Source organism: Suncus etruscus, chromosome 17, assembly GCF_024139225.1.
Source record: "Suncus etruscus isolate mSunEtr1 chromosome 17, mSunEtr1.pri.cur, whole genome shotgun sequence".
Lineage (NCBI taxonomy): Eukaryota > Metazoa > Chordata > Mammalia > Eulipotyphla > Soricidae > Suncus > Suncus etruscus.
This window is the reverse complement of record NC_064864.1, coordinates 60902411-60926316: the sequence shown is the minus strand read 5'-3', so window position 1 is coordinate 60926316 and position 23906 is coordinate 60902411. Positions and strand designations below refer to the sequence as shown.

General features: G+C 46.9%; 1 protein-coding gene across 9 annotated transcripts in view; it reads left to right on the top strand.

Moving 5' to 3' along the window:
• Positions 1-23906, top strand: part of ABLIM1 (actin binding LIM protein 1) — a 172108-nt gene that overhangs the window by 50028 nt on the left and 98174 nt on the right. For 8 of the 9 annotated variants that reach the window (XM_049764455.1, XM_049764450.1, XM_049764449.1 and 5 more), the window contains exons 3-4: positions 8386-8569; positions 11947-12056. In XM_049764455.1, coding sequence (XP_049620412.1) covers positions 8386-8569; positions 11947-12056 — 294 coding nt within the window. The remainder of the gene's footprint in view (positions 1-8385; positions 8570-11946; positions 12057-23906) is intronic. The other variant, XM_049764448.1, reaches the window with a different exon arrangement.

The following is a 23906-nucleotide window of genomic DNA, read 5'->3' as shown; positions in this document are numbered from 1 at the left end:
GTCGATCACAGCTGCTAAGTCATACCGGTGAGATCATTTGAGCATCAGATGAATTCTTGGCTTCAAGGCCGCTGTCACAAAACAGCCCAAGTGACTGCATAGCAGAAATGTTGGAAATGTCAGACATTTATGGCAGTTCTGGAGGCTGAGATCAAGGGCAGCAGAGTTGGCAGTAGGTGATCACTTGGCTGAAGGAGTGATCACTTGTCCTTTATAAGGACATGCATTGTCCATTCACTGGGGTGCTTCCCTCAGGAGCTGAGCCTCCACTACCAAATACTGATGACTGGGTTTTAATATATGAACCAGAGAACACAAACTTTCTGTCTAAGTCTTCCCCTGTGACCAAATCTCCTTTATTGGCCTGCCTGAACAGGCATTGTTTTTTAGTGTGTTGCTGCTCACAAATATTGGTTTAGCAAAAGCAAAAGTTATGCTTGGATTTTATAAAATTCCCTTCAGGTGAGCCAGAGATTTTGCCACTGATATTTAAGAGTCTAGCTTTGAGGTTAAGGAGCAACCAAACTATCATGGGTAATCTATATTTTGCTTACTTTGCCCCATGTAAGATTCTAAGGGTCACCTGGGTTCCAGAACTTTTTATACCTCCACACTCCACTTCAGATTTTTGTTTCCTGTTCTTTTTTTTTTTTGGGGGGGGGTATTGTGAGTTTGTGTGGTGATTCCTGGCAATGCAGTATCTGAGAAGTGTTGCATCCTCAGGCCATTGCTTTGAACCATAGGCCCAGTTGACCAAGAACCTCTAGTGGAGCCCTAGGTTTCCTGAGCACCACTTGGGAGCCCCCCACCCACCCAGATCTAATAGACACTAGGAATTGGAAGGGTCATACTGTAGTAGCTTCATTCCCTCAGTGCCAGCTGGGACTTTGAAAAGCAGAGACAAGTTATTGGCTCAGAGTCAGGCTCAAATGTCTATTTGGTGTCGTGCCAGAAAAGCCTGGTTCTACCCACACTGGACAGACACTAGTCTGGTGGAAAGCGATTGAAAGGCAGGCTCGAAGACTTGAGCCCTGGATTTGCATGCAGAATGTCTGGCTGCGGTCCCCAACATTACGTGGTCCCCTGTGGTCACCCCAAGACCACAAGGCCCAAGTCCAGCACCACACAGCAAGTAGCTCTGAAGCCCAGCCAGCGGTGGCCCTGAAACCAAACACAAATGATTACAGTGGGATAAAAGAGGGCATTTTTTATATCTCTTAAGTAGCGAGGGAGACAAACTAGCAGAAGTAGTCTTTGCTTGCAGAAAGCTTGCAAGGACCTGTGAGAGCCAATGAAGACATCGGAGAGAGCACCTCTCACAAGGGGGCATAAGAACACCAGAACTGAACCCTGAGAGATGGAGCTGCAGGACTGGCATGGGCTCTCAGCTCAGTCAGAATGTGGAAGTCCAGTGCAACAGGGAGGCTGGTGGTAGGAGGCCTTGGCAGAGGGTGAAAGGAGGGGGCTCTCTAGTGGGAGTGGACAGTAGAAGGTGTGGGACTCAGTTTGACTTTAAAGGTTGGTTCAGGAAAAGTCAGGTGCATGTTTGGGAGATGAAGGAACCATCTCTGCATTCAGAAGATTCTGTGTAGTGTAAGAACCCAGGAAGAAAAGCCCTAGAGGAAGCCACAAGGTTTAGGCAAACTTCTTTCTGCTGATGTGGACATGGCCATATGGCTTGCCCTGACTGCAGGGTTTGTGCTGGGCACAGACAACTGTCAGAGCCATCTCCCTGCTCTCTGGACACTCATTAAGGCAAAAGGCACAGGGCTCTGCTTTTGCTGGGAACCAAAGGATAGAGAGGAAGGGATTGGAGAGAAGAGTGATGTTAGCAGAATTTGCCTGTGGTTTCCAGATTAGACGTGGGACTTGGCTTGAGAAAGGCTTGTCTAGGCCTAGCTGGGCTTATGATGCAAAGCCACCTGCTCTTTCTCCCTTCCTGGTGACATTTTCAATTTCTTGATCTGCTGTTTCAATGAAAGATGACTATCCTACTACCTTTTGTTTTCAAAGACACCCCAGTGTCATATAAGAGAGATGGTTTGCCCTGAGTGATAGCTTTTGTGTTTTGAGCTAGTCTTAATGAATATTGTTTGCCAAAGAAGTTGCATGATGAGGGTTAAAAACAAGCCTGCTGGGTAGCCACAGAACTTATTAGTAGATGTTCCAAAGGATTCTCCCCATGGAGCACTTCACCTATTTGTATCTATTCTATCTCTGCACTAACTGAGGCTGTTCAGATGCCCAGCTCTGCCCTTTGGTTCCACTTCTGTCTTCTTTCCTAGCAAGGACCGTTCATTGACTTGATGAACATTTTGAAGTTTCTGCAGGGAAAAAAACTGTTTAAATTTTCGACTGAGCTCGGTTCCTGCTTCCAGGGATGATCCATTTGCAAATAGCTATTTCTGCTGGGAATCTGCCCCCTCACATTATTGTTTGAGTTGCTGTTCAGCTATTTTGAGCTGTAGCACATAGTACTTTGGAGCTGCAGTATTGGAAACTTTCAAACACACTGCTCTGATTTTTCGCAGAGTCAAAAAATGCAAACTCCAACTCAATCCACTGGAAGGAGACTGGGTTGGCTTGCCGAGTCTCACTTTCCATCCTTACCTTGCTGGAGTGTCTATGAAGAAAGCATTTGCAGAAATGGCTAGTAAGGCATCTCAGAAAAGAGAGTTATTTTCTGAGGGAGTTGGAGGAGAAAGAAGAGGATGAGGATGGAAAGTATTTGGTGGTCACAGAGCTTATCACCAAATACTTGGCCCTGTCCAGACCCCTGTGGGACAGGTTTTTGACGTAAGGCAATGTAGAACAGGGGAACAGATGATCATTGTCACTAAAAACAGCAGTCATGTACGCTCTCAGCCAGAACGGGATCTGTGCCTTCAGAAGGGCTTCTGAACACCAATTAGATTTTTTTCTGTGCCTCCAAACATTGGTCTTGTTTGGGTCAGAGAGCGAGTGAGAGAGCGCATCATTCCTGAGCGTGTGCTTTTCATGTGAAAGCCATTCCCACCAAAATGAGAAAAAAAACCTAACCAGGAGCATTTAAGACCATTTATGGCTTAAGGGAAAATGCATGGGAAAATGTATCCTTTTCTTTATCCATAGATCTCGTGTTTTTCCTCAAAGCCCTCAACTCTGGAGAGGAGGCAAAGTGAATTCAGTGCAGGCTTTTGCATGCAAGATGCCTGAGTTCAATATACTGTATAGTTCCCCTGAGCATCGCAGGACATGACCCTTGTGCACAGAGCCAGGAGTATTTCCTAGGCCAGGGGTCTCAAACTCAATTTACCTGGGGGCCGCAGGAGGCAAAGTCAGGGTGAGGCAGGGCCACATAAGAGATTTCGCTTACCGAATATTAGCAATAAAAAATCGCATTAGTAAGAAAAAAAATCGCATTAAACATTTGCATACCCCAAACGGAACTGCTCGGGGTATGTGAATGTTTAATGCAATTTTTTTCTTACTAATGCGATTTTTATTGCAATTATTTGGTAAGCGAATAATTGCAAATACTGCGATATTTGAAGGCTGGCCACGGGCCACAAAATGTACAGAGGGCTGCAAACAGCCCGTGGGCTGCGAGTTTGAGACCCCTGCCCTAGGCACTGCCTAGCCTGACCCTGTAAAGAATCCCACATTGGTCCTATTGACTAAAGACCCAGCTGCAACTGCTAGGAATTGACCCGAGTGAGACACACCAGCAGGGAGACACCATCTCCTGGCAAAGATGAAGAAAGGTCATGAATTTTGCAAACCCAAACACATCTGTTGCTTTAAATATTACCTTGTCTCCTCTAATCTGGTAATGCTCACTAGTGGACAGTCACTAATGGACTGTCCCTGGAATGAATTTGTTGCCACATAAAATACAAACACTGCTTTTAGACAGCAGAAGACCCGTCACCACCCCGGTCCCATCCAGGCTGCACACACTGCAGCTCTGTGTCTCCTCCATCTCCCTGCTCGGCTGCCATCTGTTATTTTTATAACATGCTCCTGCAAGGGTTCCCCCCTTTTTAATTATTTTTAAAATGTGCCCATTACTAATTTTGCAACCTTATATAAAGTGGTTTGGAGAGTATCTCTTCCTATCTGGCAAGTTCACGTCACTCATGGTTTGCAGAAAATGTCTGTGTTGAGAGCATAACAGCAGAGAGACATGTGGCTGTCAATGTACCTGAGCCAGAGCAAAGGACGAAATTCTTTGTGCTTCTGAGAGGGACTTGTTAGAAATGATTTACCGTCCAGCAGAAAGCAATTAATATCACTCATGGCAGATCATTTTTTTTCTTAATGAAAGGAATCTAATCTGTCTTTTGTCTGAGCCTATGTTAAAAGACAAATGAGGCATCCAGAGTTAAAAATGGAGACACATCTTATTGAAGTCTGACTTTACAAATTGAGATTTTTTTGAGTGATTATTTGAACATGAACATTTTCCTTTATGCCACTGGTTAAAAGTATTTGAAATCTGTTAACATGAAACAACCAAATCTTGTTAACAATTTTTAATGTTTGCCCATAGATAGTTTTGATTTGGAATGAGCAGACCTGTTGTCAAAGTACAATTTTCAATAATTGAAATATATGGGGTTCTCATACAAATACAGAATGACCTTGTATCAATGATTGATTCAGCTCCTTAATGAGCCTAGTTCAGAGATGTTAAGCTGGTTCAGAGAAGTAGAGGCCTGGGATATTATAAAAGGCATTTATTCAAGAAAGAATGTTGGAATAGATGCCAGGTCTAGATAGAAATCTGATTAGCAGTTCGATGGGGGAGGTGGGGGTGTCAAAATTGACAGAGAACATCTACATCACTTCTGGGTAAAGCCTACCAGGGGTCTCAAACTCGCAGACCGCGGGCCATTTACAGCCCTCCGTACAACATTTTGTGGCCCACGGCCGGCCTTCAAATATCGCAGTATTCGCGATTATTTGCTTACCGAATAATCGAAATAAAAATCGCATTAGTAAGAAAAATATTGCATTAAACATTCGCATACCCTGAGCAGTTCCATTCGGAGTATGCAAATGTTTAATGCGATTTTTTTTCTTACTGATGCGATTTTTTATTGTGGATATTCGGTAAGCGAAATCCCTTATGCGGTCCTGCCTCACCCCGACTTTGCCTCCTGCGGCCCCCAGGTAAATTGAGTTTGAGACCCCTGCTACACATTCCCATTGTTTTCATAGTAAGGAGCTGGTAAGTAAGCCTAGGGTCATGGAAAGCTTGTGTGTGCTGCTCTTGTGCCAGGTTGGCAGGGAAAGAGCTTGCTTTTCTCCCTCGCCTGTGTTCAGATTTCAGATGGTTTTTGGTATTGCCTGTCTTATTATTAGGGTCAGTATCCATTTAGATGAGCATCCCAGAGCAGTTGAGGTACTGTTATTGAATGAGAGAAAAGGCCTTTTCCAGGGGCTGATGGTGCAGATTTTTACTTTTTCAAGGTCAGAAACATTCTGGGATGGTTGAGACTGATGGTCACACAATGGTATGAATATGCTGACATTACCCAACTGTACATGTACCCAACTGAACATAGCCAAGGGGCCAGGACTCTGTCCTTCAGTAGGAGAGCACTGGCCTCGCCTGAATGAGACCCTGGGTCCAATTCCTGACAGCCAAGATGGTCAGTTTTATGTTTTTGTATTTTACTGCAACTAAACAGACTTTCAAGTAAACTGACACCTTAATATATGAAAAATGTTCACAATTCTCTCTGATATATGGAGTTAGCCCATTTTTAATAGAGCTGTGTTTGAGCCAATTCACTTTTCCTTTTTCATAAAAGGATATGGAGATGTGGCATGAGGAAAATTTTGACCCAGCAGCACTTGCTCTTTTCATGTGACATGGACAGGCCTGTTGGCTATAACTTTTGATCTACACTATCGATGACTTGTTTACTCCTGACTCTCTTTAGAAAAATGGGTGAAATTTTGGAATTTTTCCTAGGTGACTAAAGGAGCAAACAAAGGCCCACTGTGTCATGTTTCATAGCTCTGCAAAGTACTGAACATAAAAGGTCAGTTGCCACATCTGTTGTATCTCTGAACAGAGTTGAGAGGTGAGATTAAAGGGGTCTTCAACCTGCCAACTTGGATTTTGGTTGGATTCAAATTCATCCCATAGTTGCCTTCACAGTATTATATGAAATCACAGGGTTGCAGAGTTCTGAAGTCAGAGATTCTGAAGAGCAGGTAGGAAGTCTTGTCTATGAAATGCTTTGACATCTTGTGGGAAACAAAGAGACTTCCATAGAAAATATGAAAAGACTGGCCCCTTTCGCATAGGCTGACATGCTAGAATTGAGTTCGTTACCTTAGAGGGAGGCTGCAGAAGAGGGGCCTGTTGGTCCCCGAGATCCCTCCAAGCAAAGGGCCATTTGGTCAGGAGGAAGCAGGTGTGAGCACCACGGGGGCACTAGCAGGTTGGGGAGGCAGCAGGTGGTGCCCGTGCTGGTATCCAGGTCATGTGAACATGGGTGGTATTTTTAGGGTGGCCCTTTGCAGGCACAGTGGCTTCTAGCCAGCCTCTTGGGTTTCTTGATTGTCAGTTTCACAGAAGGTCATGGCTGAGCAGTGTTGATCTAAACAAAGCCAAGGACTCAGCACACAAAGCTTGTTTGTGGGGTCTCTGTCTCCTTGGTTATCTGTAACCATCTACAGGAGTCACGTCTGCTCCCTGAGGGCAGAAGAATCTGCCAAACTCACAACCAGCACCTGCTTGTGTGCAGTATCTAGTTCACCTTGAAGCTCTCCTGATCCAGGGGGACTGAATCAAGGCATGAGGGACTCACTCCTTCCTGGAATGAGAATGACTGAAACAAGGGTAATGGGAAGGAGCAGCAGAACCAAGTCCGAGATTCGGTAAAAACAATGGTGATTAGAGCAGAGAAGAGAGTACAGGGTTAAAGCACTTGCCTATGTGTGAGTGACCCCATTTGATTCCCAGCACTACATTGAGTCCTTCAAGCATTGCCGAGCTCATTCCTGAGCACAGAGCCAAGAAGAACCCCTGAGCTCTACCGATTGTAGCCCCCAAATTTGAAGAAAGATTTTTTGTTAAGAGAAAGGAAATTATGATCATTACCAGAGCAAAAGGTGCGGATGAGGGGAATGAATAACGAGTTGTTTTTTGAAGAGGATGACATTGAAAGTTTGGTAGTGACAGCTATATAGAGAGAGGTGTCAAGCTAAATAAATTGGAAATTTCATAATACTATAAAGTAATTAATAGTCAATAGAATATAATCTTCCTTTGTAGTGCTGGTCATAGAACCCAGGTTTCATGCATTTGGCCACTGATTTACTAACCCAGCCCCCAAATAAATTTGAGTGTGGATTTTGGGCCACACCTGACAGTACTTAGGGAATTATTCCTGGGACTTGGGAACTAGGGACCAGGGATGGAAGCCAGGCCTCCCCCACGGAAAGCATGAGCTCAACCTGCTGAGCTGACTCTACCCATCCCACCACCTGAAAATAAGGGTTTTTAAATGGTAATTTAGTGATTGGACACCTTTGCCTAATGCCCTTCATTGCTTAGTAGTTACTGGGCCCTGGGAAGCCAGAGGTTAAGACTGGCGATTTCTAGCTACTTTCTCCCACCCATTTGGCAGCAGAAAACCTTTCCTCTCCAGAACTGCTTCAAACCTAGTTTTGGACAAATAGCTGTGTTCTCCTCTGGTCTTGTTCATACACCAGGCCCCAAGACCCACTTTTGTACATCATCACCATGATCCATAGCTGCAGTTTTGAAAGAGGCCCCCAAAGGACACAGTCAAGCATCCTCGTGTGCCCTGATGAGGTTTTGCCTTTCTCTGGAGTCTATTCATGTTTCTCTCTGTGTAATGTGTAAATAATGGACTCTTGCTCTTTTCCAACAATGAGAAAACTTAGGCACCTGAATGGTTTGTAGTGGAAGAGTATTTGCAGTGGAGAAAAAAATAGACAGGTCATGTCATTTGCTGTTCTGGGCCTAGTGGGAACATATTACTCAGCCCAGTAAGCATCTAGGCCCACCCCAAGTATGTGTGTGGCCCAGCAGAGAGGCCTTTCTTGAGAAGCTCTGACAAGGACACCTGATTGATCCAGGAGACAACACCAGCAAAGCTGTCTCACCTTCAAAGGTGGCTTATCTCCAGATCTCAGCTGTGGCACTGAAGACACTGAGACCAGCCAGTGGATTTTACTTGTATGAGATAGTGCATAGCTCCCAAAGGGTGGGGAACCAGAGGGTGGAGGCAGGAGAGCTCTCAGCCACGATAAACAGCTCTTTGTCCCAGTCCCTCCCTTGGCCCTGGCTCCTGAAATCACAAAAACGAGCTGTGTGCATCAGAGCCAGATGATGACCAGATGTGACTTTTTCTCCTCCAGTGTGCGGCTGTGACCTGGCCCAAGGGGGCTTCTTCATCAAGAACGGGGAGTATCTCTGCACCCTGGACTACCAGAGGATGTACGGGACACGCTGCCATGGCTGTGGGGAGTTTGTGGAAGGAGAGGTGGTGACAGCCCTGGGCAAAACCTACCACCCCAACTGCTTTGCCTGCACCATCTGCAAGTAAGTGGGGGGCGCTGCCACTTGGGTTCGGGGCACACCTTGTGTTACTCTTCCTCAGAAAAGGTGCTTTGCTGGTACCTGTATCACCCCACTATTGACAGCTACTCTTCAGATGGAACTTGAGGCTGGACTGATGGCAGTGGTTTATCAGAACTTATTAACATTAGTATCACAAAGGTTGGTATATACCCCCACCACCACCACACACTGCTTAATTTGACTGTTTTTAAAAAAAAAAAAAAAAAAACAGATGGGACTTGAGACATGGATCTTCTGCTGAGCAATTGCAGCGGTTTTCAGCCACTTAACCCCTGGCCCGAAAGCAGCTCTAGGTCTTAAGACATTTTGATGTTGTTTGTTTTGGGGTCACACCCAGCTCTGCTCAGAAACTACTCCTGAGGGGTTCTTAGGAGTTGCTCCTGGGGTGCTCCAGAGGCTATGGGCTGTCGGGGATCAACCAGGTTTCCAGCACACAGAGTACCCCACCTTTGAACTGTCTTCCCAGCTTAGATAATAAAGCATTTCAAGCAAAGAAAACATTGAGGGAAAATGGCATTAACTGCTTATAAATATTAAGCTGATTTGGAATTAAAATCCCGTGTGTGTCTGTGTGTGTACCCATATTCATGGGTGACTGTTAAAATAGCCCCATTTAGATAAAAATGGAAAGACTGGGCCCGGAGAGATAGCACAGCGGTGTTTGCCTTGCAAGCAGCCAATCAAGGACCTAAGGTGGTTGGTTCGAATTCTGGTGTCCCATATGGTCCCCCGTGCCTGCCAGGAGCTATTTCTGAGCAGACAGCCAGGAATAACCCCTGAGCACCGCCGGGTGTGGCCCAAAAACAAAAACAAAACAAAAAATATGGAAAGACTATATCCAATGGGCCCAATTCCACTCAAGACCTGTTTTCACAGCTAAAGTTTTGGCAGAATCCAGCCACTCCCATTTGTTTCCTTGTTGCCTGGGCTGCATTCAAGCATCAGAAAGAGGCAGCACTGAGTGGCCATGACTGGTGGTCCTGAAGTCTAAAATAATATCTGCAACCTGATCTTCAGGCATCTGTCATCTCTCAAGGTTCTGCACTGCTCCAGTGAGCCGAGTTCAGAGTATCTGGGCGAGAGATGGCGCTGGGGGCCAGGTGCACAGTGCAGCTCCTGCTTCTGTGGAGAAGCCACAAGGATCAGAGCTGAGATGAGCTTGAGTCCTTTGTACTGATGCTTCCCGTGATTAGTCGCTCTCCTGATGGGCTCTCATTGCCCATCCCACCCCAGGCCTTTGATTCTGCTGATGGCCTCAAGCTCCATTCCCCTTTGCCTTTATAGAAATACTGGGAGTGGTGGCAGGAGCCATAGCACAACTGGTAGGGTGCTTGCCTTGTATGAGACCAGCCCTTATGGTCCCCTCAGCCCTGTCAGAAGTGATCTCTGACTATAGAGCCAGGAGTAAGCCCTGAGCACCACAGGGAGTGGGGGGAGAAAACCTAAAACAAAAAACAGGAAGGGGGAGATAATGCAGTGATTAGGGTCTGTGTTTAGACATACCAGACCAGGGGCACCATGTGGTCTTTTAAGCATATTGGTGCTACCCTGGAGGCCCCCAAGCATTGCCAGGGTGTCTGAGTAATATCTGGTATCACACAGATGAGGCAGTACCACATCCATGGGTCTTTTCACTGAACTCTCTGCCGGATTGGTCAATAATAAACCCCTGGGTCTCCTGAGCACCACTGGAGAGGCCTAATAATAAGCAAACAAATAAAATCTATAGGGCAGGGAGTTAGTGCAGCAGGTAAGGCACTTGTCTTACAATGCCTAATCCAAGTTTGATCCTGGTACCACATCTGGTCCCCTGAGCACCACAGGGACTGATTCCTAAACACCAATCTAGGAGTAAGGCCTGACTGAGCACAGCCAAGTTTCCCCCCTTCACCTCCACAAATAACTACAAAGCAGAAAACAGGATGGCTTTGGTTTTCCAGAATTTTCTTTTTTGGAAGGGGAGGGCATATCTTGACAATGTGAGAGCTACTCTTAGACTTGTTCCGAAGTGATCCCTTGTAGAGTTTGGGAGACTATATACTAGAGATTTGGCCCAGGTTAGTCCATTGCAAGTCAAGTGTTTTGCCTGCTGTACCATCTGTCTAGATGCTCCAGCAGTTCATATATCTAGGTCAGAGAGAGATCGACTCCAAAAGGAAGATTATTTAATTTTATATAATGAGGAAGATTATATTTATAGATATTAATAAGATTTAGATGAAATATTCAGAATAACACATAATTACTTTTTATAGCTATTAACCCATTTCTCAATTATATTTAAATCATAATATGAAATTTGGCGATTAATGAGCTGAAACTTTTTCCATGTTTTAACCAAAAGCAGCATTCCCCCATGCCTTCTTCTCACACTCTTGTACTCCCTCTGGCTTCTAGGATGGCCTGCTTCCTGGGCTTCCTGGAGACCCTGAGATGAGTTTTCCTCATTCATTGAATGAGGCTGTGGTGGGCAGTCCCATTTCCGCCCTGCTGGAACCCTGACTTCCCCTGCCTGCTCTCCCAGCTCCATGTGTCAGTCTGAATTAGTGCTCTCAGAGACATCCTGAATCTGAGGTGACTCACCAGGCTGGAAGGCTCAGACCTGGACAGATTCTGATCTGGCCCTGACAGATCCTGGTCTGTAAAGTTAATAGCAAGAGCCAATTTTCCTGTTGTCCATGTTGTTGTTGGAGCCAGCCCAGAGATGATTGCTACAACAGCTGAATATGTATGATGGGGGTACATACATGCACAGATCAGGAACATAGGTATCATTCATGCATGTATGTAGTGGTGGCCACTACACCAAATTGGAGACCTCTCTTATAAGCTTACACATTGCCTGTGTGTGGATTTGAATTAACCTTCTGAGTCCAGAATGAATAAGGAGTGTCTCAGAGTCTCAGACTACAGGAACTTCTTCAGATCTCAGATTTGAACCAGGTGCTCTGACTTCTTATTAAACACTAAAAAGTGAGCTTATGTGGGCTGAGCACCAGAGTGGCGAAGTAAGAACTGATTGATAAACTAACCATGTGTGCTCTGTGAGGCAATTTGCACCCACATTCTTCTACTGGTGAGCATAGGTGAAAGATATCATCAGACTCCCTAAGTGCCCAAGTTGGGGGCACTTTCTCTTATCTTGCAACAAGGCATATTTATGGGTTCATATTGTCTGCAGCAAGACTGGCTTGGTTCTAACCCAGGTTTCAGGCATTTTGCTGGTGTCCCTTTGAGGAATGAATTGGCACTAGAGGGCAGCAAGCCAGGGAGGTGTTGACCAAGGCATGAAGTGGCTGGAATAACGTTGGTTGGGGGCCCTGTCTTTCTACCTGCAGGCGCCCCTTTCCCCCTGGAGACCGAGTCACCTTCAATGGGAGAGACTGCCTTTGCCAGCTCTGCGCGCAGCCCATGTCTTCCGGCCCCAAGGAAGCCGCCTGCTCCGGTAGTAAGTGGCCCAGCCACACTTCGTTCCTTCTTCCCTGTGGGGAACTCAGGAGGTGCAAGCAGTCCTGGCTCCTGCATGGAGCAGAGATGGGGGTGGGGGACTCTCTTGTCAGCCCCAGCATTTGAGAGGTAGCACCTGCATTGCAGACAGACATAGTGCTAGATACCAGACAGAGTGTTATGGAGTGTGAATTTTGGGCGCCACCATTAGTCCTGGCTCTGAATTCAGGGGTCGCTCCTGGAAGACCAAGTCTGAGACCTGCATGCAAAGCATGCACCCCTACCTGCTGAGCTGTTCCTCTAGCCAGACTGCACTGTCAGTCTGTGACTGAGGCAGCAAGTACAGGAGTGTTGCTGACATTGGCCCACAGGGCAGCAGCCACAGCCAGTGATTCTGAAACCAAGCACAGCCAGGAGTGATCCTTGAGCACTGAGCAGGGAGTAAGCCCTGAGTGTTGTTGATTTGTGGTTCAAACATACCCTAATTCACACGCTTATGAATTGGAAGTGTAAAGATATTTTTAAAAAACAGTTGCTGGGGCCAGAGAGATAGCATGGAGGTAAGGCGTTTGCCTTTCATGCAGAAGGTCATCGGTTCAAATCCCGGCATCCCATATGGTCCCCAGTGCCTGCCAGAAGCAATTTCTGAGCATGAAGCCAGGAGTAACCCCTGAACACTGCCGGGTATGACCCAAAAACCACACACACACACAAAAAGAAAGTTGCCATGGGGCCAAAGAGATAGCATGGAGTTAGGGCGTTTGTCTTTCATGCAGAAGGATGGTGGTTCGAATCCCGGCATCTCATATGGTTCCCCGAGCCTGCCAGGAGTGATTTCTGAGCGTAGAGCCGGATGTGACCCAAAAAACAAAAAAACAAAACAAAAAAAATCATGCCATGTTTTAATAGCACATATCTACCTGTGTTCGGGGCTAACTGCGCTGCCAGGAACCCATTCGTCTGCTCCTGCGCTTACTTCTCCTCCAGCTGTTGTGCCCTAGCTAGTGGTTGAGGAGGTGGCAGGGTGCTTTGTGTGGCAGCCCACAGCGAAGAGGCTGGGGCTTGATGTGTCTGCTGCCTCCTCCCCTCTTTCTCGGGCACCCAAACAGGAGTGGGCTGCTGTGGGGGTCCCCCTGCCCACTTCATAGGGGTTTGAATCATGAGTGGGCCTGGAGGTTCGCACAGTGAACACACCCCATAATCACACCCCAGCACATCTTTCCCCTCTAATGCTTGATTTTACAGCAGCTTGGGATGAACTCAAGTCCAGGGATTGATTTACCCAGCCTGCCTGTTAATCATTTGGATCTAGTAGAGCCTCATCTTCAGGGGTATGGGGTGGACTCACCTAGTATCTGACAGCCCTGTCTGGTTTCTAGCTCTGCCCCTTACTTCAGTCTCTCTAGCTTTCTATCCTGCATCAATGAAGCAGCTTGCCACTCTCCATCCTTTCGGCTTCAGAGAGGTGACAGAGAAAAGCACTCTGAAGGGCCAGAAGGATTGCTCAGTGAGCTGGGAGGAGGAACAGGCTTCCCATGCCAGGAGCCCAGGTTTGTTCCCAGACAACACATGGTCCCCATGAATTGAGCTGGAAGTATTCCCTAAGTACTGCCAGAAGTAGACTTCCTAAATAAAAGTGCTACATAAAATAATCAAATGAAACGATATTATAAAACAGTAACAAAATAATAACTTACTGTTCACATTGATTTCTTAACATCTAGGGACAAGACATTCCCTACTTACTATTCTTTTCACTTTATGAAAACCACCCTTAGCTGTTTATTTAATATCTTCTACCATTATGAAAAACAGCAAAGACAGGAGTACATGGAGATTTGTGGCCCAACTGTGGAACTTGACCCACACTGGAATCTCCAAAATGGGTCCTGTCCCTTCTTTAGGCTCTTTCTTCTGCAGGACAGGATGACAGAGAACTGGATAGGCTCTGGCTGTGTGGTCTTGAGAATATGATGGCTCTGTGCCTCAGTTTCTTTGCTTATATAACAGGAAACATTTCCTTTTTTTGTTTGTTTGTATTTTTTGGCCACACCCGTTGGATGCTCAGGGGTTACTCCTGGCTAAGTGCTTAGAAATCGCCCCTGGCTTGGGGGGACCATATGGAATGGCGGGGGATCGAACAGTGGTCCATCCTACACTAGCGCTTGCAAGGCAGACACCTTACCTCGAACGCCACCTCGCCGGCCCCTACATTTCCTTTTTTCATGGGTTATTGTATGAATTCACTAAATTAAAGTGCTTAAAGGGTTTGTGACAAATTAAGTACATATAAGTTGACATACGTTAATCTTCTTTGGGAGATTGCCCATACCAAGCGGTGCTCAGGAGTTACTTCTGGCTCTGCACTCAGAAATTATTCCTGGCAGGCTTAAGGGACCATATTAAATGTCAGGAATCAAATCTGGTAGGCCACGTGCAAGGCAAATGCCCTAGCCACTGTGTTTTTGCTCAGGTCCTGACATACATTATTTTTTAAGTAAATTGTAAGACTTGAACTTTGAGCTATTCTGAATCATGAAAGAAGGCAGATCATTGGGGAGAGAGCTCAAAGACAGAGCACATGTCTGGCATGCAGGGCCAGCAGGTACCACGTGCCCTCCTCTCCAAACATCTCCAGGAAGAGTCTCTCAGCCTCTCAGGTGGGCCTCCTTGCAGAAAAAGTTGGCTCTGGGTTAAAATCCTGACCCTCTGTTTTCATTATGTTGCCTGAGACTGGGGTGTCTGAACTGTAGCATGCTGGTCCAGTGGTGGGGAAACAGCTGCTCCCAAAGAACATCTTATGTGTCTCCTGAGAGTCAGTCTGGGAGGACAACCACACTGAAGACGGTGTCTGTGAAGATCATACAGTGCTGAGGCTTTGTTTTTTTGTGTGTGTCCTAAGAAGCAAAGTTGGAAAGACAGAGGGATAAATGGAGACAGATCCTAAGGAGTTTAGGATGCAGTGGTTTCAAGGAAAGTTTCTAACACAGAGGATAACCCAGTGGATATACTGTTCTAGAAAAATGAAGATAGTCATGATGCTGATGGTTATAGAATCAGTGGTTTGGGATGGGTGATTCAGTAGGTCAGAGACCTTTGTGATTGCAGTTGATGATGTAAGATGGGGAAGATAAATGGTGTCATCAGAGAAACAGAGACGGTGACACACTGTATCTGCTGAGACAAGGCACCATACATACAGTTATATCATCATACAGTTATATCATCATACAGTTAATATAGAGAATTACTCTGATGCATTTGTTACAATGAAAAAACTGACACTGGTACATAAACCATTGCAATTCCATCATTGCATCATTACATTTTCATCATTCTGATGTCCATTTTCATCATCAAGAGAATTTATTCATTCCAACCCTGTTGTCTTCCTCTCTTCTGCAAACCTCAGCTCATATTGTGAGAGACAGATAAGACTAATAAGGGACTGGGCCATATTGTCTCACAACAGGGCTTATTATGTGTGATTTTTGCTTTACTGCTCCTGATAATACAATATAAAAATTAATTAAAAGAAAGATCAAGATTGCCTGAAACCCTATTCCTAAAGATTCTTTTTCTAGAAACATCCTCTCTGTCTCTGTAGGGCGCTATTCATGTGTGCTGCACCATGTTGCATAAATTTTTCTCATGACCTTTTTGTTGGTTTGCCATAAAAGTCATTGACTCTTGCATGTTGGACATGAGACCATAAGCCCTGAGATTTTCTGAGGCCCCTTTGCAGCTGGGAGCCCACATATGTTCTGGTCAAAACCAGGCTTTGCATTTCTCTTTAACACTTTACTCCCCTCATGTCTCCTTAGTTCTCATTTTGAGAACTGGGCTCTCAAGTGATCCTCTAGGGATCCAGGGGCAGATGTTTAACCAACAAGGCCAGTGGTTCACTCAGGGCCTGAGTATTCAGTTCTTCTTAAATCAGGCCCAAGCGATGCTCAAGGGCCTGCAGTGCCAGGGCAGGCATGTGGTTCTGAAGATCAAACCCAGATTACACCACGACCCCTACATAATCTTCCTGGTAGTTCCTAAAATGTTTCTCTCTCTAAGCTACAACCTGCCCTGGACTCTGGGTGGGGACCTTAAAACAACACTAAGCACGGAATAGAGCCAAAATGGCCATTCAGCTATGATGGGAAAGCACTTGGCTTTCCTGGAGGGAAATAAGCTCAGCCCCCAAGTCCAGGTGTATTGTCTGCAGTTGGTGTGACAGTGATTCAGGATTTTTTACCATCACACAGGAGGGAAGCATCGGTGTGTGAAACTCCCATCTTTTCGCCTTGTTTACAAGCTTTACCCTGTACTTAATTAAGGGTGTGTGTGTCTATTTGTGGATGAAGGAATCACTTTTTATTTTAAGAAGAGTCAGGGAATATTTCTCGCCCACTTCCAGTGTGAAATTGGAGAAAGACTACCACCAGGAATCTTCAGATGTAAGTAATCAGAGGTCCATTGCAGAGAGGCCCCTCATCTTGCAAAGAGAAACATTCCTACTCAGATTCTTGAAACTGAAATATTTCAGAGTTATAAGTCAGCCATATGGGTCCCAGAGCAACATAGTGTTTTAACAGGCACCTCAGTGGTGTAAGTTGTGAGGAAGGAAGGGAAGATTCTGCTGTTTTAGGGAATGGATGCTACTTGGCACAAGTGTTTCTGCGGGATGGAATGTTCACGGCATATTTTTCCAATTCCTTTTTATGTTTCACTGTATCTTCTGGGCAGTGAGACCCATGCCATCAGTCATCTTCACACCAGAGTTGAGAACTTAGTGACAAGAAGAGCGGGCAAGACCCAGCTTAGAGTTAATGTGTCATTCACCCCAAGCATTTGGCCTTGCAGAGGCTGCTGTGTGTCCGTCCATCTCTTTACAGCTCCCAAAACAAGCTTGGAAATTGGATTTAATTGGTTGTCTCTGAGCAGGGATAAAAGGAGAGGCTGAATGAAGGGAAGAAAAAACCCAAGAGTATATTAGCAAGAAAATAATGTAGGGTGCTTGCTTTGCATGTAGCCAACCAAATTCCATCCCAGCATTCCAGATAGCCTAAGCACTGCCAGGAATGAGCTCTGAGCACCACCTGGTTGGTCCAAAACCCAGAAGAAGAAAAAAAGAAACAAAAGAGAAGAATGTTCATTTTACAAAATAAAATAAGGGCACTGTTCCAGACAGAAATCCCATGTAGTTTGCCCTTGCAGTGACTTTGGGACATGAGTGTTCATGTGTGAAGTGGCAGGTCACATGAAAGTCCAGAAAGACATTCTATTCCTTCTCCCATCTCTGGGATAGGACACCGTCTGGTGTTGACCCGAGCACCGAATCTGAGCCAGTGACGTAGACCTCAAACATGATTTCCTTTTGGCAGGAAGCTGTGGGTGCTGGCTGGCCAAGCCTGTTAAAGATTTGTCATGAAACCATTAGTAGTTTAATGTTTACAGCAAAGTCCAAGAGACTGGGGCAAGCACAAAGCTTCTTGGTACATTTATTTTCAATCAAATTGAAGTTTATATACACAAAGCATTTCAAAGAAAATGTTTAGGATACGTACAATGAGTTACGAGTACCATCTCTGTCTAGTTCCAGCATAGAGTTTGCTCTCTATTCAGCACCTGTGCACGATTCTTCCTTTTCTAGCTTCTGGAGCTCCCAGCCTTCATCCAGTTTCCAGGCGTTAACCTAATCTGGACTCTGCCTTCAGAGGTACCGGACACAGAGCAACTGGTTTCTGATCCCTTTCATGTAGCATAAAGTTTTCCAAGCTCATCCTGTTGGTGGCATTATCAGATCCTTGTCCTTTTGCACATTTATCAGAGCTACATTCCTTTGCATGTTGAGCCCAAGGATCCCACTTGGGTTTTCCCTTTGAGTATTGGTGAATCTGTAGGACATTCCCACCCAGTGACTCTAGCACTGCTTGAGCAGGCATGTGAACCCCTGTTTTTATGAGGTTAATTCAAATCTTAGCCCTGAAAGCTGTGACTCTCAAGTTTTTGAATGTCCCCCTCCCAAAACCAGTGAGGCTGTCATCATCAATGTGGTAGACAGGGTCCAGGCTGCATGTATTTTGGGGGGGTGTGTAGTTACCAGCCTTCCTGGGCTCACTTGTTTGCTCCCCTACGGCTGTACCTGAAGCTGAGGATCCTCAGGCCCCTTTCTGCATCCTTTGTGCATCTTGTGCAGAAAAAGGAATCTGCAGTGTGGAGAATGTGGGCTTTGAGCTTCAGACACACTGGCTGGGTCTCCCCGTAGAAATAGGTAGAGCACCCAGAATATAGCACACCATTTATAGGATGTGTTTGAGATTGTTGTAAACAGATGAGGAGCTAGCTGCAGGAGCCCATGGAGAAGTGTCATGGGCTCCCACGCTGGTACGTGGAAGGAGTGGCCAAAAAGCAAACAGGCACTGATTGCTAAAACTGCAGCCTGACCCTTTCAACCTCGAAGGGTGAAGATCCAGTGTTTGAGACTATCAGTAACTGTTCTGAGATTCCTCCCATCTCACCCTCAGGATCTGGGCTCTGGGCTGAGCACTTGAACTGAGGTGTGCCATGTACCGAGCTATGGGCTCAGGACCCTGCTGCCTCCAGCATCAGGAGAGGCTGCTGTTAACGATAAAAATAGTCGCACTCAGACTTCCAGGAGGAGAAAAAGACTGGGGCTGTGGATTGGCACCAGAGAACAGGCTGCCTCTGGGTTCCAGCCTTAGCTCTACAAAACAAAAGAACCAGAACCAATGCTGTGGTGTAGAATTTTGACCTCCCTGCTCACTGTCTGTTGCTATGAGGTGGTGAAAATTTGTTTGTGTGCAGCAGTTGTTTCCAAAGAGCCGAGAATCTTCCCTTAAAATAACAGGGCAGAGGCCGGCCTGGCTTGCCTTGAGTCCTGGGTGGCCGTCCAGCGGGCAGGGCCAGTGAGGGGGCTGAGGAGGGGCTGGGATTAAGGACAGATGGGCAGGACCAACCAAGACTAGTGTCCAAGTCACCTGTGAATCTTTTCTCCTAATAAGTCCAGGCTGGCTTGTTTGTTTGCTTTAATGATCTTTGAGATGTCAATAATTAACAGAACAGACTGGAAAATACTCATCAGCATCCTGACTCCCCACTACTTCCTCAGGCCACCCCTCCCCTCCCCGTATTTGTCTGGTGGCCCTACTCTGGGAGAGCCAGAACTGCTGGAAGCAACTGAATGGGTAAGATCTGCCATCATTCAATTCAGGATCTCCTGTGCCCCAGACCCCTGCAATTATATAGGGTCTGTTTGTCCTGCAGCCCCATGGCTTGGCTGCTGGCCAGGGGTAAAGTGCCTCTGTTAACAGCCCATTAAAAAGATGCCACGTGAACATCTCCAGGGTTTCCAAAGTCTTATTCCACTTTCTATTAATAATAGCCAACATGAAAATGACTCGTTTTCTATTTTCACCACATGTATGCACATGGATACTGAGGTGCTCATCTTTGAGATGATGACAAATCCTCTTTCCTTTCATTATTTTAAGTTTTTTATTTCATGAAAGAACCATGATTTACAATGTTCTTAATAGTTAAGAGTTAGGCATATAATATTTCAACATCAGTTCCACCACCAGTGTCAACTCCATCACCAGTGCTTCATATCCTGTCAGCCCCGATCCTCACAACTGACCTTTCGCACCTTGACAGGCACTTTCAAGTTCAGAGGTTGCGGCTTAGATCTCATGTTTTCAGTGATGTTGAGCCTATGCTTTGGATGTATTAACTACAGCAGTCTCCCACATCCCCAATATGACCAAAACCCTGATCCCTGTTCCCCATTACTTCCTCATCTTCTTCCTTCACCCTTGATTTCTTCTCTATCCTTCTCCTGCCTAGGCTCTGGGGTTAAGGATGATCTGAGCATACACCCCCTTTACTACATTACATTTTCTTTTCATTAATATTATTTTTTTCTAGAAAGAATTTCAGGGAAAGTTTGAATTTCCTGGAACTTAGGTGGGCCACTGCTTCAATACTGAAACTGAATTTTTTTTCCATTATTATGATCCCAAGCTTTGGAATGTTTACAGTTAAGGAAGGAAATTCTCTGAATGGTCAGAATCCCTGCGGCCTTTTCATAGTCACTGAGTATCTCTGGGAGGTGATTAAACAGTCACGAAGGCAAGCCCTTGCTCTAGTGCTTCTTAGGGTTCGAGCTGTTTGCAGTGTCCTCATACCTGCCCCACCCCCCACCCCCAGCACCAACTCTGGAGTACTAGGGTTCTACAATGTCTACCTTTGCAGAGGATATCCTGGAATATTCTGGAAACAAAACTGCAGTTGCAGGTTTAAACCCAGAGGATCAGGCCCAGGAAGAGCCCAGAGGTCTCTAGTGCCTGCCTGGCATGGCAAGGCCTTGAATTCAATCCTGAGCACTGCTGAGCCTGAGCAGCACTACTCCCCTCTGGACTGAGCATTGAGTCAATTGACCAGTGGCCAGATCACCAGGACCTGTGAGAGCAGCATAGGCCTGGGGTTATGGGCATCTGTGAGCTGGTCCCCACTTGGCATCTTCTACACATGCTGTGCAGGGCATCCACAGCCACCGGCACAGATAGTGCCTTGGCATTCCAGATTGTTGTGGCTGGCCTATGGTCTGCTCTGGCCAATACAGGTCAACACAGTACTGCAGTTAGGAGCCTGAGGGTTCGGGCTGATATAGTGAGGCTTCCTCAAAGCTTCACAGCAGGGGTAAGTCGTTCTTACATTTGCCTGCTAACAAGGCCAACACACCAACACCTTGCGGTTCCCAAGGTGTCTTGTTCCCTCTCTTTCAGGCCTTGTGGGACTTGACTCCAAGACTCTTGGTCCCCAAGTCCTCTTCCACTGTGATTCAGAGGGTTTGGTTCCCCAAAGACCCCGCTATAGAGCCTTTTCCTGTTCCTGTCCTATTCCTCTTGCCACCCTCTCTTGGAACCCCTTTCCCACCTATAACTCCTATAACTGTGTCTCAAACAGATGCATAAATTTCTGGTCACTTTCCTTGGGTTCTTGTGAGTTCAGTTAAAACTCCTGCCTTGACCCAAGAGATACAGCAGCAGGAGGTCAGGCCCAATCGATCCCTAACACTGTGTGTCCCCCTGTGCACTGCCATGTGTGGCTCAAAACCACACCAACAAAATGCCCCTTGTCTCCCAATCACTTCAGGTGGCACCCCATTTCCCTTCTCCTTTCTGCTCTGTGCTTTTGTGGGGTGGAGGTAGGGCCAAGCAGTCAGGGTCAAGAGACAGGCCCAGTTAACTGTCTTTAGCCACAATGGCTAGAGCCGTGTTTATGGGGCATGGTTTGGCTTCTTCATCTTAAAGATGCCATTTCTGAGGTATCTGTTGCCCCCCATCCCTTTTCTATCTCCACCTCAGGCCTGTCTGTGAAGAAGTGGAGCTGGGCTATCTGGTACCTGATGCTGCTCTCACTGTCTTCCTCCTGCCTCCGCCATCCCCTACCCACCCTTCTGCCACAGTCACAGGCTGCAGACTTGATCCATAAACTCCCAGCTCACACCCTCCAGCCGGTGCGGCCCATATCTCTAGTGCCAAGCTTGTCTCTTAACCACTTCGTCTTTCTCTGCTTCCCTAGCAGCAGCAGGGCCTGAGTGCCCCCCTCAGGAAATGTGGAGGTGAAAGTGAGTCTGTCCTCTCTGCCTCCTTCTAGTCTGGGATCATCTGCCTTCTTGCTCCCTGCAGCCAGTCCTCAAGTCCTCAGGGCCTTTGCAGAGGGAGATTGGCTGCAGGGCTGAGAGTCAGGGAGACAACATGATATGGATTCTAGCAGCATAGGCCTCACAGCCTCATTCCACAAGAGGTGCTTATCCACAGGATGGGCACTCCTGGAGCAATGGTGCCCCTCTTCTGGAAGCTTGGATCTCATCCATGTAGGCCTTGGGCCCAGGGGGTGGGGACAATTTTCTCACATGCTCTCTGGTTCTCTGTTCTCCGCCCACATCTGTCTGCTGTTTTCTCGAAGGCTGGCGAGAATGAAGGCAAGTTACAGGAATCACAAGCCCGTCAGTACTACCCAATGTCTTCCCAAGCCTGGGAACCCCATTTCCTTCCTGAAAGCCATCTGTCACTGTCTACATAGTTCTAGTGAAGCCCAGGTGGCTGGCTGAAGGCCGGGAGGAGCAGCAGAGTTGGGACATCTATTGTGTGGAAACAGAATAACTTGACGTGGGCCCAGGTGCATGCGACTGCAGGATTCGCACCCACCCAGGTGGCCGGATTCCTGCTTTTCCTCCCACAGGCCCCGGTGCATGGGGCTGCTTGCTCTTTGTGTTTCCTGGAGAGAAATCCTGGCAGACTGTGAGCGGGGCTGGTTCCCTTCACACCACACTGCCGCCTTTCTGATTGAACCGTCCCAGTGCCAGTCACCAGCCTGCTATATTTATCAGCAGCTGCTGTGGCGCTGTGGAAACAATTTTCTCAACAGCTGAAAAACACGAAGCTCCAGAGTGGGACATTTTGTTCTTGACAAAAGTGCTGGGTTGAGACCAGTGGTCGGGCCTAGAGCGATTTGACCTGTCTCTGGCGTCCTCCTCACAAAGCCCTGCACTGACCTCGGGCAGGAGTGGAAAGTGGAGGTTGGTCTTGAGAGCATCTATTGAGCAGCCTCAGCAGAACAAACTGGGCTGCTTTGCTGCATCCCCTGGGGCCAGTACTGATCGCTGCCCATTTGCTTGGCCTGTGTCCTAAGGTTTGGGATGAGGAGGTTTGCATAAGGCTCACCAGCCCCTTCTTTCAGCCCAGCTTCACCTGGGGGCTGGCTCTGGGCAGTCAACAGCTGAGAATCTGGGAACTCTTCTTTCCAGAACAGTGTGCTCCTCAACCATTTCATTTTTTAAGTTTTTGTTTTTGCTTTGGGTCACACTGGGTGATGTTCAGGAGTTACTCCTGGCTCTGCACTCAGGAACTAGTCCCGGTGTTCAGAGGACCATATGGGATGCTGGGGATTGAATCGGGGTCAGCCTTGTGCAAGGCAAGTACCTTACCAACTGTGCTATGGTTCCAGATTCCAACTTTTTTTTTTTTTTTGGTATTTTTGGGCCACACCCGTTTGATTACTCCTGGCTTGGGGGGACCATATGGGACTCCGGGGTATCGAACTGCGGTCCATCCTTGGCTAGCACTTGCAAGGCAGACACCTTACCTCTAGCGCCACCTCTCCAGCCCCCAGATTTCAACTTTTTATTTTTACACTTGCAGATGCCCTGTTGGCATAAAAGCTCACAGACCAGCAACTCTCACCAAGGCAACCTCACCACATCTGCACCCGGTTCTGTCCCAAGGATCAGGGGCTCTAGAACTTCTGTGTCTGTGGGACTTTAGGGGTCAGGGGAACAAGAGGTCCCGGATGAGCCTCTAGGTGATCAGAGGCATTGACTGATCCAGCCTGGATCTCCGCTTCCTTGGCTTCTCTCCGAGCCTCTGGACTTAGAATCAATCAAGAAACCTACTTGGTCATGATTATTGGGCAGAGGAGCTGGTGGAAAGGATGAAAATATGACTGATGGGGAAAAAAAAAACCTGCTTTGTCATCCCAGCTGCACCCCCACCCAGGAAAGGGGAGCCCCATGGAGCCCAGATATCCCAGGATCCCAGTGTGATAAAGGGCACTTCCTCACATCTGGACTCTCCCTTTGCTCCCAGCCACAAGGAGGCAGAATCATGGGAGGGTGATTTTTAAAGTTCTGAGAGGTCCCAGGCTCCTGTTCCCGTGCCTCTGTTTCCCCAACTCAGTTTCTGCAGTTCCAAAGTTCCAGCACCCCTGCTAGCTCCTGGATCCCAGTGGCCTTTCTTGGTGGGAGTGGGGAGAGGTGAGAGCTGAAAAGCTGCTT